Source organism: Chelonia mydas, chromosome 14 (genome assembly GCF_015237465.2).
Source record: "Chelonia mydas isolate rCheMyd1 chromosome 14, rCheMyd1.pri.v2, whole genome shotgun sequence".
NCBI classification, from domain to species: domain Eukaryota; kingdom Metazoa; phylum Chordata; order Testudines; family Cheloniidae; genus Chelonia; species Chelonia mydas.
Genome location: NC_051254.2, coordinates 23,042,933 through 23,058,769, shown reverse-complemented (window position 1 = coordinate 23,058,769; position 15,837 = coordinate 23,042,933). Strand labels below are relative to the sequence as shown.

Genomic DNA, 15,837 nt, shown 5'->3' with positions numbered 1-15,837 from the left:
GGGTCAGCAGGTGGCCCCTGTCCACGGGTGGAGATGACAGGCTCACCAGTGCAGTGTGGCCGGTGCTAAAAGTGGGATGCCTGTCAAAATCTAGGAGCAGCAGCTTTGGTAAGATAGTGCTTACAGTGCAACCCTCAGCAACCTGGCTCAGTTAAAAACATTTTTTTTGCTGGGTTTGTCACCCTTTATGCCCCTTCCCTCCTATTCTACACACATATTAAGCACTGAGCGTGGCCTCTTCAGAGACAGCAGCTTTGTGTACTCCACAGAGACAACAGGTCCGAGCACTCACTGAGACCTTGTGATCCATACTATATGTTTAATAAATGAGGGTAGCCCATAGGTGATAGCACGCAGTAGACCATCACGTGCAAGAACCCGCTGTCTCTGCATGGATCAACATGTATTCTTGCATGGTGGGACCTCTAGCGACTGTAGATTCTACTTCTGTGTTAAAGAAGAGGGGCATCTCTGTAGGGCCCTTTCTACAGTTTTGATGACTATAGGTTAGCCACCCCTACAATAGACAAACCCATCATTTTAGACAAGCAACGCTGGGGGGAGACCCTGCTAATCTTACTTATTTACCTCCTTATCTTTTGATCTCTCCATTTTCCCATTGCTAGAATTTAGCTCTAGTAAATTATATTCTTGTTTAGCAGCACGTGACCAAAATCTGGGATTCTAGTGGCATTAGGCTGTCTTTGGTTTGGGAACATTTTCTCTAGAGCTGGTCAAAATTGTTCATTTTCTAAATGAAAAATTTTGACCCTTTTTTTGCTTTTTAATTTTATCATTTAAGACGAAAAGTTGATTTTCAAAAACAAGATTGAATCTGAATTTTTTAACAATACTTATAATTTTCTGATCAGCTTGTTTTGAGGCTGTATTAGGCTGGCTTGCTGGATAAGGCCCAGGACTGGTCAGAAAACTGGATGGCCTTTGGCAAGTCACTTAATCTTTCCATGCCTCAGTTTCCTGAACTGTATAAATGGGGATAATGACACTTATTCAACACAGTTAAACACATTAAGATCTTATTTGAAGCAGTGCAAATAGCGATGCCTATAGTTAAAGGCGGTTTGAAGCATTTGATTATAAAACCCCGTTTTCTGTTGCTTATAACTTTGCCCAACCTTAACCATTTAGCTGAAATTGTGAGCTGACTTTTTCCATGCTAGCTGTCTGCCTAAGGCTGAAGATTTTTTGGAAATTTTTAGCAAAAATAGTTCTCCTATTTCTCAGAAAGAATTTAGGGAAAAGTATTATTTTGCCCATGTTGAAAAATTCTGAAAACTATTTTGTTGAGAAATCCTAATGCTTCTATTCTTTGGAGCAGGGAGATGAAATTTGTCCAGAGGGTCATCTTGGTGTCAGGGGGATGTTCCTTTTGCTGTCCCCCTGAAAAAACGCCCAAGTTTGGCAAGAAGCACACATGCACAAACATGTTCCAACAAGCAATTTTTTTTCCTTTGGAACTTGAACTGAGTCACATATGCTGTGCGAGTTCATGTCAAGGCCAAAAACCCTAAAACCCTACATTTTATTTGTTGTGTGAATATGAACAAAACTATTCTGCTAGCTCCTACAAGCCTGATTCTGTTCTCACAGGATTTACATTTCCCCTCTCACTCACCTTTTCACAAAACCATTGTAAAGTTCCAACACCCTCGGTTTGCTTTAGGTTCTATACTAGTCCTCTCCTCCACAGAGCCTGAGATGCTTTGACACAGATATGTCTGCTGTACACAGCAATCACAAACGGAGATTGCTGAACAGAACACAAAGTTCATCAGCTATAGGCCAGGGATTCTAATCTTATGACAAGGCAGACTGGGCTTTGATTTTACCTGACTCCCTGAAAATCTCTCACACTCTCAATCTCCTCCCCTCCTGGATGAGGATCAAAAAACCCACAAAAGCCAGTATTGCTTTGGCCAACAGAGGGTAATTCTGAAATCAAATTAAATACTTGGCTTAGGATAATTGTGGAAATGATGTAACAGATTGGCTGGATGTGCAGCAAACCTCTTTCAGCTTGAAGGTATGGGCGGTGGGCTTCCATCAGAGCCACTTACCCCTCTATGCCCTGATTCACGATTCACCCCCACCCCCACACACGGTGTTTGCAATGTAAAGAAATCTCAGATAAATGGAATTATAATAAATTTCACCCAAAGACACTTGTATCTTTTTTTTTTTATTTAAGAGAGTGTATTTGCAACCCTGGAAAATACTTTTCATATAGGAGTCTTATTTTTGCTACTATACATTGCATATTAAGAAAGTGATCTTGCATTTTTACAGTGCTTTCCATCCAATTGGACCCCTAAGTGCTTTGCATATTGTGCTGTTTACACAAAACTGTATTTGCAAGAGTAACTTTATCCGCTATTGAAATGCAGTTACCTCTAGGATAGAATTTCAGCTACTGTTAAAAACCACAAAGCAACACAATCTAGCTGTTTAAGACAGGAAACAAGGAATAGCCTATCCAATTGAAATTACAGAGGGAATTAAGACAGACAGAATATGGCTACTCCAAGCTGAAATTTGACCAGCATACCAGGTTTAGTACTATGGAATTTTCAGTTATCACAAAGAGTCACAGAACAGCATTCCGTAACAGCTTGCCGGTGTTTTGGACCAGCACTGACTCAGAGGGAAGTACCTGTCATCTTCTTAAAAAGAAAAACCACAAAAATCACACACCATCCCTCATCATTGAATTGCAGCTTAGAACCCATCAGAATTGATTGAGTTGGAAATGAGGCTGTGGTGGCATTACACTTTCACTCATTTTGAGAGACCATTATTAGCTTCTGTTCTCTTTAGGTCTTATACTGAGCTCATCACCATAGTATTTAACTGTTTTAAGGTGCCTGTCGAATGGATAGGCGCAAAATTGTCTGATTTGGGTGGTGTATGTACGTAGCAAGTTCAGGCAGCTTCCCTGAAATAGGAAGGAGAGTTCTGGCTGAGTAGGAGGGAGCTGAGCATCATTTCAGTGGGAGTATTAAATATTGATGGGTTTTTTTTTAACATTGATGTCACTGATTTATTTAAGGAGCTGTGCAGTATGCTGCTGGTGATAAATCTTTCAGAGGCCAACCTCATCCAGTTGTAACTGTGTTCTGGATCTGCAAAGTCTTTTACTACATGTATTTCTGCTGTTAAGTCCAGTTCACATGTGGAATGTCACAGCTGATGGAAAACATGGGGAAGACTTGAATTCTCCACCTCCGCTGTGAAAATGTTCTACACAATAATTTGTATTGCCTTGTGTAATTTCTAACATGACTGCCTCAGTGATTAGCTTCTCTCAGGAGTAAGGCTTTTTGGGGCAGGATGTTCTATGAGAAAGAGATGATTCTTTCATATGTTGTTTAATAATTCACAGTTGATGAGCCTGTGCTTTTTGTCTTTCAACCAACCAAATCTGCCCTGTCTTAAAGAAGGCGCAGGTAGTTTTTATGAAATAATTACAGAAGGAATATTCAGATTCCAGACTAATTGTTCCGATGGACAGCAGGGGATCCTACTCGTGGGAGGTGAAATAAAAATCACAATACTGATGTAACTGTTCTATTTATTGAATAATCCACTCGGAATGAACAACAAGGAGTACTTGTGGCACCTTAGAGACTAACAAATTTATTTGGGCATAAGCTTTCGTGGGCTAAAACCCACTTCATCAGATGCATGGAGTGGAAAATACAGTAGGCAGGTATATATACACAGCACATGAAAAGATGGGAGTTACCTTACCAAGTGGGGGGGTCAGTGCTAACAAAACAATTCAATTAAAGTGAAAGTGGGCTATTCTCAACAGTAGAATACCCAAGGGTGGAAAAAATCACTTTTGTAGTGTTAATGAGGCCAATGTAATCAGTGTGGCCCATTTCAAACAGTTGATAAGAAGGTGTGAGTAACAGTAGGGGGAGACGTCAAGAATTATAACATTAAAAAACCAGTCGGAGAACACTTCAATCTGCCTGGACACTCAATAGCAGACTTAAAAGTGGCAATTCTTCAACAAAAAACACATTAAAAACAGACTCCAACGAGAAACTGCAGAACTGGAATTAATTTGCAAACTGGACACCATCAAATTAGGCCTGAATAAAAACTGGGAGCAGATGGGTCACTGCAAAAACTTATTTCCCCATACTAATTTTCCCCTACTGTTACTCACACCTTCTTATCAACTGTTTGAAATGGGCCACACTGATTACATTAGCCTCATTAACACTACAAAAGTGATTTTTTCCTCCCTTGGGTATTCTACTGTTGAGAATAGCCCACTTCCACTTTAACTGAATTGTCTTGTTAGCACTGACCTCCCACTTGGTAAGGCAACTCCCATCTTTTCATGTACTGTGTATATATATTCTGCCTACTGTATTTTCCACTCCATGCATCTGATGAAGTGGGTTTTAGCCCACAAAAGCTTATGCCCAAAATAAATTTGTTAGTCTCTAAGGTGCCACAAGGACTCCTTGTTGTTTTTGCTGACACAGACTAACACGGCTACCACTCTGAAACCTGTCACCACTCTGAATGGTGGATATCAGGTTTCAAGATGCAGTGTGGAGGTGCTGACTCATCCTGGAAGCCAGACAAAATAGGGTTAATCTTCATCTCCAGTGGTGAGCATGGTATAAAGTTCTAAGCAGATAGGTAGGAGTATAAAAGGCTGTTTCCCTCCAGCTAGAATGAAGGAATGATAGGAACTCTTGCTAGGTGAAACTCTAGGATCAGCCATCTCAAGCAGTAATGCACTGAGAGGTTTATGTTTGTAAGTACAATCCTGCCTCAGGGCTTTATTACATATCTGGTCCATTAACCAAGTGTGTGTGTTCACCATTTGTTCCTGCTCACCCTCCAGTAATCTGGTCAGATTCCCATCTGATACTAGAAGACAAGTAGTTGCAATAGCTAGGATTATGCTCTACAATGAGCCTTGCAACAGTCATCCATGACTTTGTCACCATGCACTGTGCTCCATGTTGGTCTTCACCTTAACACTGCCTGGAAACTGAAGTTGGTTCAGAAGGCAGCATCTTGCTTGCTAAGCAGAGTATATTGCCATGAGCATCTATGGTACTGTTGCTCCAGGATCTGCGCTGGCTGGCTGTGGTTTCCAGGCAAAATTTAACCTATAACTCCCTGAATGGATTAGGAGTAAAGGTGGTCAATAATCTTCTGACAGAACAGTTTTCCATTAGAAAATGCTGATTCAACAGAATCAAAATATTTTGTGGGAATGTATTAATTTCATTAACATTTTTAATGAGAAATTATCAATATGTGTCATTTCTAAAAAAGTGAAAGTGACAAGGTCAAAGTGAAGTATTTTCAGTAAGGAGCTCGCTGTCTCTCACACTTCCCTAACACACACACACTGTCTCTCACACACAGACTGGCTCTTACACTCACATACACTCTGCCTCTCACAAGTCAGTCTCCCAACACAGATTGTCACAAACACACACACACAGAGTCTCACACTCCCCAACACACACTATCACACAGTCCCCCAACACACAGTCACACACACACACTGGCTCTCTCTTTCTCTCACACGCACACACGTGTATTATTGTTGGTACTTCCTGTCAAAATGCTTGTGGTAAGCCAGGAGTGGATAGGGGCTGCAAGAGGGCCGTGGGCTCTGGCAAGATGCAGCCCCCCCTGTAACAGTGCAAAGCCTGCCTTGAGCTACTCCATCTGCTGTGTATAAAGCTCGGTGTGTGTCAGCAATGGGGGAGGGGGAGAATTTTGGGGGTCCACGGGCAGGGGTGGTGGCTGTGCCCCCTCAACACACTGGGGCAGTGGCGCCAGCTGGGGACTGCCTTCAGCGAAGCATAGGGGCACCAGTGTAAAAATACTGTATAGGGCCCCATAAATCCCAAGGATGGCCCTGTTCAGTATATTTTGTTTAGTGAAAAATGCTGAGATTGACGATTTGGAACAAAACAAAATTTTGAAATCTCAGCATTTCCCTCAGGACAGAAGTTCCATTTTTCATCCACTGTTAATTAGGAGCTATGTACCTGAGAGTCGTTTCTTTCTGCAGTGTTACCACAGTTGAGATCAGCAGAGGCACTTGAGCTAAAGCCCTGTTTAAATGAGAGGGGGCTACTAACAGGATGTTCTCTTTGGTTGCCCTGTGAGTGTGTAAATAAATTAAATATATGAGTGAGTTGACACTATAATCCATTGTATGTGTGTGCTGCATTGGGAGCAGGATAAGGACTCACTCATTTACATCTTGGTATTTCCAGGGCACCAGTCTCCAAGATATCGAGACATTACAGAAGGCTGTAAGATTGCAGAAGGGAACATTTGAGGCCACTTGTAGAGAGACCCCTTAGACATAACTGAAAGTCTTCATATGTAGCCTGGTCCTTCTTTGGCAGTGTAGTCTTCGCTGCCTGCATGTTGCAGAATTTGCAAGTAAAGATGTTGAGCAATATTTTCAAAACTACTTAAGGCATAGATTCACCAAAGGACTTAGGTGCCTAACTCCCACCTTAGGTGCTGAAATCCCAGAATCAGCCCCCATTGGAATTCCCCCCCTCCCCCGACACACACACACACACACACACACACACACTCAGCGGCTGCCACATCTGTAGGTACCTAAACTTGCTTGGCACCTCCATTTTTGCAGTAAAAGATCCCTAGGCACTTACGTTTGTGCCTCTGTGCATGCGCAGGCATCTGGATGTCTAAATTCTAGAGCGAAGCAAAACCCAGGGGAAATATAGGCATTCCTCCACTTAGCTCGCCTGCAGGGCCCTAGCCAGTAAGCATTCTTAGAGCTCACCTACTGGATCAACCCCCTAGCGCCGAGAGGGGCGGGGGAAGCTCTCATAACTTTTAGCCCAGTGGTTAGAGTACTCACCTGGGATGTGGGAAGTACCCAGTTCTCCCTCCCTGTGGGGGAAGAAGGTATTTGAACAGGAGTCTGCCACCTCTCAGGTGAGTGCCCAAGCCACTGGGCTATGGGATATTCTGGTGTGGGGTCCCTCAGTCTCTCCTGTTGAAGCTTTGTCACGCTGAATAAATTTCAGAAATTCATTGGAGCAGGGGGCCTGGATCCTGGGTTCCCAGTTGAGTGCTCTAACCACTAGGCTCCAGAATCACTCATGCTTGTGTTCTTTCTCCAAATCATTCTTTCATTATTTACCCACGGTGGAACAGCTTCAACAGGAAAGCTTGAGGGAGCCCCACATGGGAATATCCCATAGCTCAGTGGTTAGGTCATCCTCCTCCTTCACCGCCCCCCCCCCCCCCCGGCTTCTTGCAAAAACAGCCTAGGCACCTAGCCCCAAGAGAGGGTTGAGAATCCCAAGCAGAGGGAGGTGCCCCCCCTGCAGCCCAGATTTAGGTGCTGAACTTCATGAGAGCAGCAATACTTAGCACATACCCCCTGGCTTGGCATCTCCCATTTAGGCAGGAAGCCACCTAGCATGCTGGCTTTTGTGAATCCCTTTCTGAGGCACCTCCCTCTCCCCATTCATTGCAGAGGAAGAGGAGGTGCCGAACTCAGGCTTTGTGGATCCCAGTGAATTTCTGGACACGTAAAAGGTAGGTGTGGCAAAGCTCAGCATCACCAGGCCTACATTTCTTTGTGGATCTATCCTAAGTGATTTAGAAGGGGGAGTCACACTGAAAATCAATAGGCTCTTAAGTCACTTTTGAAAATGGCACTTAAGCTTCTAAGTCACTTAGGCATTTTTGAAGGAGTTACCTGTTAGCTTTGTTTATCCAGCATCCATTATCAGACAAGTCTGCTCACTCTGACCCCTTGCCACTTCCCCAGATTTCTTTCTACCTTGGCTTGCCTCTAGCAGGCCCTTTCCCCCAGCACCTTTCCAGGCTCTGTAGAGTCCTCTCCAGCTCTGGTAGCAAGCAAACACTTTCCTCGTGGAGATCCAGCACCAGCCCTGTGATCTCTCCATGGCTCTGCTGGCATATTAGCAGAGTTCTCTCTCAGGAGAGGCTCCCAAGGCCAAGTAGCCTCTCCCCCTGGGCTTTTTTCCTCCTTCTGCCCTGAAACCCTTCCTTTATGTTAATTAGCCACCCAGTTCCTCCCACTGAGTCTCATCCTTAATTGAGCCTGACACATGCTTTAGTTGCCACCAGCTGCCACAAGTGACCTCTTCAGCTCCCCTTAAGCCTTTCAGTGCCTGTGTGGGGTATGCAACCCATTATACCAACCCCAACCCCCCCTCAGCTCTCTACTTTGGAGATTTAACAGAGATGCCCAGAATTAAAGAGAAACTAGGGGGCTGGGGACTTCCCACTTGGCTTCTAACATATTGGCACACAGGGACTTATGTGTACTCCTCTAATTGCTTACTGCTTGGAAATGGAGTCCATCTCCTAATGCAGGCTGTACAATCTCACAATAGGGACAGCAAAGGGAAGACATGGAGAACAAAACTTACTTGGCCACTTTGATAAGTAACCTCTTTCGACCCGGACCATCTCCCCTTTCACACACATGCGCACGTGCCCACACACATTGGCACCCATTTGGGTTTTTTTAATGCCATTTTAATCAAATAGGTAAAAAGATTGCACTTTCCAATATATATAATCCATTAAACCTATACAAATAATTTATAATCCATCTACATCATATACAACTATACATAGTTAATACCTATATACATCAGTACAAATTCAAAGCTATCGTACAAGTCTCTGGTTATGTCTAGCGTGCCAGGCGAAGTGAACCTATAGTTAAATCCCAAGGCAGGCGGACATGTGAGGAGCTGTTTGTCAGCCTCTCAAATTACTGCCCTACATAGCAGCTCATAGGAAGAGAAGTGCTGGCTTCATCCAGGCATTTCTTGACCTCCTTTTCCATCATTAGTCATGGGGTCTCCCTTGTATGTGTCTCCCTCTGGGGCAAAATCCATCTCTTTTCCACATAAATTTTATGTTGTTGCTTGTCAATAATTTACAATAAACCATGAGTAAACTGAGGTTAAAGACGATGCTGTTTATGCTGAAGACACGAAAGCCCTGTTGCTGAATGCTTCTGGCTTTGTTTATCTTGTATCCCCTAGTTAGGACTCAGGAGGCTGAGGTTAGCTGAACTTGGAATGAGGTGGCTAAATCTCCTAGCATAACAAAAATATCATTTCCTTCAGGGGCTCTGGTGAGATCCGAATACAAGGAAGTGCAGTGCAGTAGGGGGAAGGAAATTCCCTGGATTAAACTTTTGGATTATTTTTGTAACCCCAGTGATTATGGGACAACAATAGGACTTGGCTTTTTTTTCCCTCTAGAGGAAAAAGTGCAATATACAGTTTTCATAAATGGAATAACAGACTTTGGGGAGCATAGCTCTTCGTGAAATCACAGTTCTCGAGTACTTGAGTCACTTGGCAGTACAGTGAATGTCTCAATACACACCCAAGCCATGAGTGTCTCACAATGAGGATGCCCCATGGTGTGTGAGAGATTCTCACACACACGTTTACTTTTTTTGTAATTAAATGATTTGGGGGGCTGCCAGGTTCTCCTGTTGCTAGGGAGCCTCTCACCTGCCATCAGCTTTAAAGGTGATTTGCCAGCAGGCAGTATATTTCAATAGCACTTGCTGGGGAATTGTTTTCATTGTAATAGTTTTATGCAATATGCTAAGATGGGAGTTTGTAAAACTTTGGCTAGAAAGTAAAAGATAAAAATTTTGCAGTGAGGAGCGAGAGTAAATGGTTGTTTCATCTTAAAAATCGCAGAGCAGGGCAGCGATGGGAGCTGCAGGAGGGCTGAGACAATCTTTAAAGCCTACATGGGGGGAAATTTAACCCAAACTTCCCAAATGTCCACAGGGCCTAAATGTCCAAGAAATCCTAATGTCATCAAAATATTTGGGCCTTAATCAAGGCAGTTCTGTGAAGGGTTATTTAGAGGGGCCCGATCTAAACATTGCAGTCCAACATTTCAAACTTGGATACCTAAAGTTTGGTTGGATACATTCTGATTCCACATTTAGGCACTAAATTAAGTAGCCCCTGACTGTCAGAGGAACAGTTCCCATTGGCCAGACACAAATCACATCCCAGCCTGGCCACCTGTTCCATGGCAGGAGTGTGGAGTCACCTCTGGGGGGAAGGGGGGATGTTGTTTTCCCTGCCATAGTCCTGTAGGGATTCTGCTGCGGGGTGCAGCCTAAAGTTCCACCAGCAGCTCTTGTGGGAGTCTTGCTGGCTTAACCCTCAGCTGGGACGCACTGACTCAGCACTCCCCTACGGTCACCTTCATCAAGCAGCACCATCCCCTGTTCGGGCTGCTTTGGCTATGAGCAGAATCTCTTGGGGAGCATGTGCTGCACTTGAGACCTTACAGAACCGCAAATTAACCTGGCCCAATATGCACTACACTACAATGCATTACCACCTGTAAACTGCTCTGGGCTCTCAGGCACTCTTCACCAGTCTATAGCATGTGAACCAAAGAGAAAGCACATGAAGGCCAAGAAACTAGAGTAGCCACTGATGGGTTCTTTGGGTAGCTGTTTCTTGCATCCCTGTGACAAATCAACACTGGCAATGAGGTGTGGAAGCAGAGAACAATTTGGGGTTTGTGTAACCCAGTGTTTAGGAGCAGACACTGATAGTCTCACGCAAGGAAGGTTTAATGATCACATCTATCAGGATTTAAGGGAAGCTTTGTTAGCGCTGTCCTGGATGTTTGGGATTAGATCTGACAAGTTAATGAATCTACACTTGGTATCTGAAATGACTTCAGCTGGCAATGAGCAGGAATGAAGATAGGAACTTGTGCACCTGCTACTATGGGAGCTTTGTTCGTTGCTAGCCAAAGTCACTAGCATGGAAGTCCATGGCAGTTTTTCCCACAGACCTCAGTGAGAGCTGGGCAGACCCTAGTGATGCACATGTTCTGCTCAATTCCAATCAGCCCTTACAAGCCTTCTTCTTTGCTGAGTGAATGTTTTGAGGCAATTGCCTGTGTCCCCAAGGTGACTCAAATATATTGCTTTGGAACAGAGACCGTAGCTTCAGGTGTATCTGTGCAGCACCCAGCACAATGGGGCACTGATCCCTGATTAGGGGTTTCAGACACTACTGTAACATAAAATATTAAATCATAATAATTGCACCTTGTGCCACACCTAAAGCAAGCAGAAGCCAAACTCTGCCAGCTTGTTTCCAATCCTTCTACCGAAGCAGCCCCTCCTCCCCTCCCAAGGTATTTTACAGACACACACAGGAGAATAATAATCTGACTCCTGCTTATCTCCCTCTGTGCTCAATTCCCCAGCCCAGCCGCACTCTCCAGCATTACAGGAACTCCCTGCTCTTCCACCTTCCCCGGGGCTCTGTTCCTTGGCTCAGCCCTAAGCCATGGCATTAAAACAGTTTGCCTGATTTTTACTTTCTTCGTTGAGCCCTAACTTCCCGCAGAGTTGAAGCTTTACAAGAGAAATTGTTGTGAAGTCACTGGAGGGGGCTTTTAGTGTGTTCTCTGGTCCCCATTCGATTGTGACCCAACCAGGGATTCTTACAAATGCCTCTCACGCCAATTTTTTCTTATCTTCTTCACTGGATGATGCCTGCAAAGGTGTTGATGGGCAACAGCAAAGATTTGGGCATGTATTTGGCCAGTCCCACACCCTCCGGTTCATGCAGGCTGAATTTCATTGTCCTAGTCTTTTGCAAGCAATAGCTGGGTTCCAGGCAAGGAGAAACTTCCACACTGCAAGAGAAGAAAGATACTTTCACTAAACATGCTGAATCATGGGCCAAATGCTGCTCTCAGTTACACCAGTGTGTATCCAGAGTAACTCCATTGGCTTTGGCTGTTGCTTTGGATTTACATCCATGGAACTAAGATGTATAATCTGTTTGTAATCTTGAACTGGTTTTTGCTAGAAAGATTATCTAATTCATATTATTGTTATTATTTGATTTACACAGTGCCTTAGGCTAGCCTTAGTTTGATTCGGGGGAATGCCCAGTGTATGTACTACAGATGGGCCTGAATCAAAACACCACCTTCAAACTCCCCCGAACTTTGAAGGCATTTGAAATCCATGCACTAATACCAGTTTGCACACCCAGCTATCAGAGCTGCATATGCATTTATGTGCACAGTTATGTGAGCATGTGTAATGCTCTGGTCTAGTGTATGATCCCACCTCCTCTAAGTGGCTGGTTTGTGACCGTACAGCCAACTTTTGTCACACAAAGGGCTTTTCCTTCAACTCAATTGTTGAGCCAGTTTAAAAAAGGGACACATTTTCATCCACAAAAAAGAATCTTCCTTTTCTTCGTCAAATAATTTTGACTGTTGACATTTTTCAACCAACTCTACTCGAGTGGTCGCTTGCGTTTTTGTGCTTAGAGTCCTGGGTTCAAACCCCTGCAGATGACTGTGGTGGCTGCATGTGAATTGGTACATGATACATTTTTGTTGTGGATGCTACTTGGGCAAAATTATGAAATTGTGGTTTTTAAAATACAAAGCCAACCTGCACAAATTCTTGAAAAAATCCTCATTTTTTGCTGCTATAGTATCAAAGCTGCTCACACAGACTACCCACTCCCACCTTCAGATTTCTACAGTGCCTTTTATCCTGAAGGATCCAAAATCACTCCACAAGCTGTAGAGAAGAATCATTTCCACCACCACGGAAATGCTGCCACTGCTGGGGTAGAACTCAAGCAGCTCTTTAACAGTAAACAACATTATACGACGGTTTCAAGCAAGAAATGAAGATTACTGTATCCATATCCAGTGCATCATGTGCAAACACGCACTTGGATAATGCTTTCTATCCATGAATCTTAAAGAAAAGCTCTGTGGAGCTTGAAAGCTTGTCTCTTTCACCAACAGAAGCTGGCCCAATAAAATATATTTGCTCACTCACCTTGTCTCTTACAAGCAGAAATGAGTTAGGCTTCAGAACCCCCCTATGGGAGGTAGAAGAGTATAATCTGCACCTTACAAATGGGAAGGTGGGAATACAGAGATATTGAGGAAGTTTGTGGCAGTGTTGGGAAATGAGCCAGATCTCCTGGCCCCCAGCCCTCTGCTTGAGCCACTCTCTTTTAACATTTACTATATATGATAAAATAGTTTGCACTGACATAGTGTTTTCCAGGCAAAGATCTCAAAACATTTTACAAAGGAAGGTCAATATCACTGGTTTTACCCTGGTGATAGCAGGCACAGGGAGGCCATGTGACTCACCCAAGACCTCTCATCAAGTTAGCAGCAGAGTCAGGACTAGAACCCATAGCTCCTGACTTCCAGGCCTGGGCACTAGCCAACATCACCTCCTCTGTAGTCCTGATGACCCTCGTGAAAAGACATGTTGTGTCTCCGGGGGCGTCTAACTTTAAATCAATAGCTTGTTGCTTGTTAAAAGCCTTGCAGCAAAGTGGCCTTACCTGACCACGTTCGTGTAGGTCCTTCTGAAGTCCTTGTCCAGGCACAAGTTGAAGGTCCTTTGTTCCATGCACTGGATTTTGATATTGCGTGTTCTGATCTTGTTTGTTGCTGACTGGAACAAGAGGGAAGAAAAAGCCCTGCTGAATTTTTCACTTACCTTCTCAAGGCTGCACCGAGACAGATGGTGAGTGTGTGTGCATACGCACATCTATTTTTGAACCTTGGACCACAAGACATGACTGCTGGAATAAAGAGGGAACTGGCTCCTTCCTTTTATTTCCCCCGACACAAACTGGCCAATATTTTCAAAAGCAGCCAGTGATTTGGGTGCCTAACTTGAGGCTCCTTAAAGGGGCCTAGTTTTCAAAGGTGTTGAACACCCACAGCCCCAGTTGAAGTCAGTGAGAGATGCACAGGCTCAACAATTCTGAAAATCAGGCCCCCTTAAGGTGTCCCAAAATAGGCTTCCAGAATCACTGGCCAGAGTCTTCACAGTAACTGGGGAGGCCTGGTGCTCAAGCAGCCTTACACGGGATTGCTAGTGTTAGAGTCTTGGGGTGAGATCTCCCACCCCCAACTCTAGACCTTTATACCAGCGTGGGAAGGTTTCCCCTGACACAGGCACTGCAAAGCTGCTTTCTGAGGACCCCTTTGCAAGCCCTGGTGTAGCCTGTGGTCACGCTGGAGGTGGGGCAGGGGCAGGAAGGGTGAGTCGGGGCAGGGCTACAGAGCCCAGTGCTGCAGTGATTCTAGGCAACACTGTGACTCAGTGGAGATGGGGGAGGCTGCCATAACTTTGACAGGCCCCTAGGGCTGTTTAAGGTACACTGAAGGCCCCAGAGCAGCCCAGGTTTGGGAGGGCACAAAGGTGGCTTATAGCTGCCCTTCCCTTGGGCTGTGAGTCACTGAATCTCACCCAGGCTGCCTGAAATACATGGGAATAGGTGATAAAGAAACAGGCCTTTGGTCCATTTGGCCCTAAAGGACCTGATTCTCAGGATATGTCTACACTGCAACTGGGGGTGTGATTGCCACTCACGTAGGCACACCCAAACTAGCTTTAAGCTAGCTGGCTGTACAAGCCCGCGTCCCTAGCTCACAACAGGGTCTGTGCTGCCGCAGCTGCACTGCTAGATTAGAGCTAGCACCGGCGAGCCCAAACAAGCTGCCCTCATACCTTCAGTTATACTAAACCCTCTTTGCACCATTCTTGCAGGGCAAAGGGGCCTGTAAACAAGGATCAAACCCTGTATCTAGTGGCTGTTTGTCCTCTGGATCATAATATCTACTATACACCAAGGCACGCTGCTCCAAGGGCAGTCTTGCAGAGGAGAAATGCTGATGCGCGGTGTTCCGTCCAGGCAGTATTGAGGGACAGTGACAGAACTGCTTGGGTTTCCAGCAAAAAGCTGAAATTTGCCAGGGGAGAAAACAAACTGAAACCACTTTCTGACCAGCTGTGTGCAATATCTCCTCCCACTTTTGCAGAGCAATGGGGGATTTCCTTCTTCAGTCTTTGCAGTGGCAATAAGTAAAATCTCTAATAATCATGCTTCTAATTACATTTCTCCAGCTACATCATTCATTCATTCCAAAGGATCCTGAGCAATGGGCCAGATCCTGCAAACCCTGCTGAGCGCACTATTCCTATAGTGAGTAGCTTCCTGGCCAATAATAGGCTGTTCGTGGTAGTAAGCAGTAGCTTCAGTAGCATCTGTGGGGTCAGGCACTCTAAGCATCCCAGGTGGACCCATCCCTGAGAGGACTGGGAGTTTGGGGTGCTGTCTTCCTTTTTTAACACCCTTATTCTGCAGTGTGGACAGGACCCTTACACCATGTCTGTGTAACCAGGTTGGCTGGCCCTCCTTCCTCCCACTCTGCAGCAGTCTGGGATTTCCTGGGAGAGCTCTCATTCAAGCACTGACCTGGCCCAACATTGCTCAGCTTGTGATTCTGAATCACCACCTCCAAGGGACAGGGGTGCCGGGGGTCCCCCACACTTTTTATAGGCCATAAGGGCGAGCGACGGGGGGGGGGGAGAGGAAGGGGCAGAGAGGAGTGAGCGGAGGGCATGGCCTTGGGGAGAAGGGGTGGGGCCTCAGGGGGAAGGGACAGCATGGGGGCGGGGCCATGGTTCAGGTGCCTGTGACCCCCCACACTTTTAGGGTGCTTCCACCGCTCCTGCCAAGCGGCCACGCCTACTTACAGAAAACGATCTTCCAGACAGGTTGGAGGTTTTGACGACTTCAGCAATATTTACATCCAAGCACACCAGATCTGCAACAGAATCGGGGCGTTAGACTGAGACTAGAGCACAGGTCAGCCCAGCTTGCCTTGCCTTGGCTGGGTGAGGTCTTCTGGGACCCTCCACTGCTAACCCTTGTTGGTGTGCCCCCC

At 45.2% G+C, this 15,837-nt stretch overlaps 1 protein-coding gene across 3 annotated transcripts in view; it reads right to left on the bottom strand.

Annotated features, from left to right (window-relative positions):
* Positions 1-8,579: 8,579 nt before the first annotated feature.
* PIK3R6 (phosphoinositide-3-kinase regulatory subunit 6) overlaps positions 8,580-15,837 on the bottom strand; it is a 61,361-nt gene continuing 54,103 nt past the window's right edge. For all 3 annotated transcript variants that reach the window (XM_037914253.2, XM_037914252.2, XM_043527744.1), the window contains 3 exons: positions 15,647-15,717; positions 13,440-13,552; positions 8,580-11,742 (listed from right to left, as the gene is read on the bottom strand). In XM_037914253.2, coding sequence (XP_037770181.1) covers positions 11,586-11,742; positions 13,440-13,552; positions 15,647-15,717 — 341 coding nt within the window. In that variant the 3' untranslated portion in view covers positions 8,580-11,585. The remainder of the gene's footprint in view (positions 11,743-13,439; positions 13,553-15,646; positions 15,718-15,837) is intronic.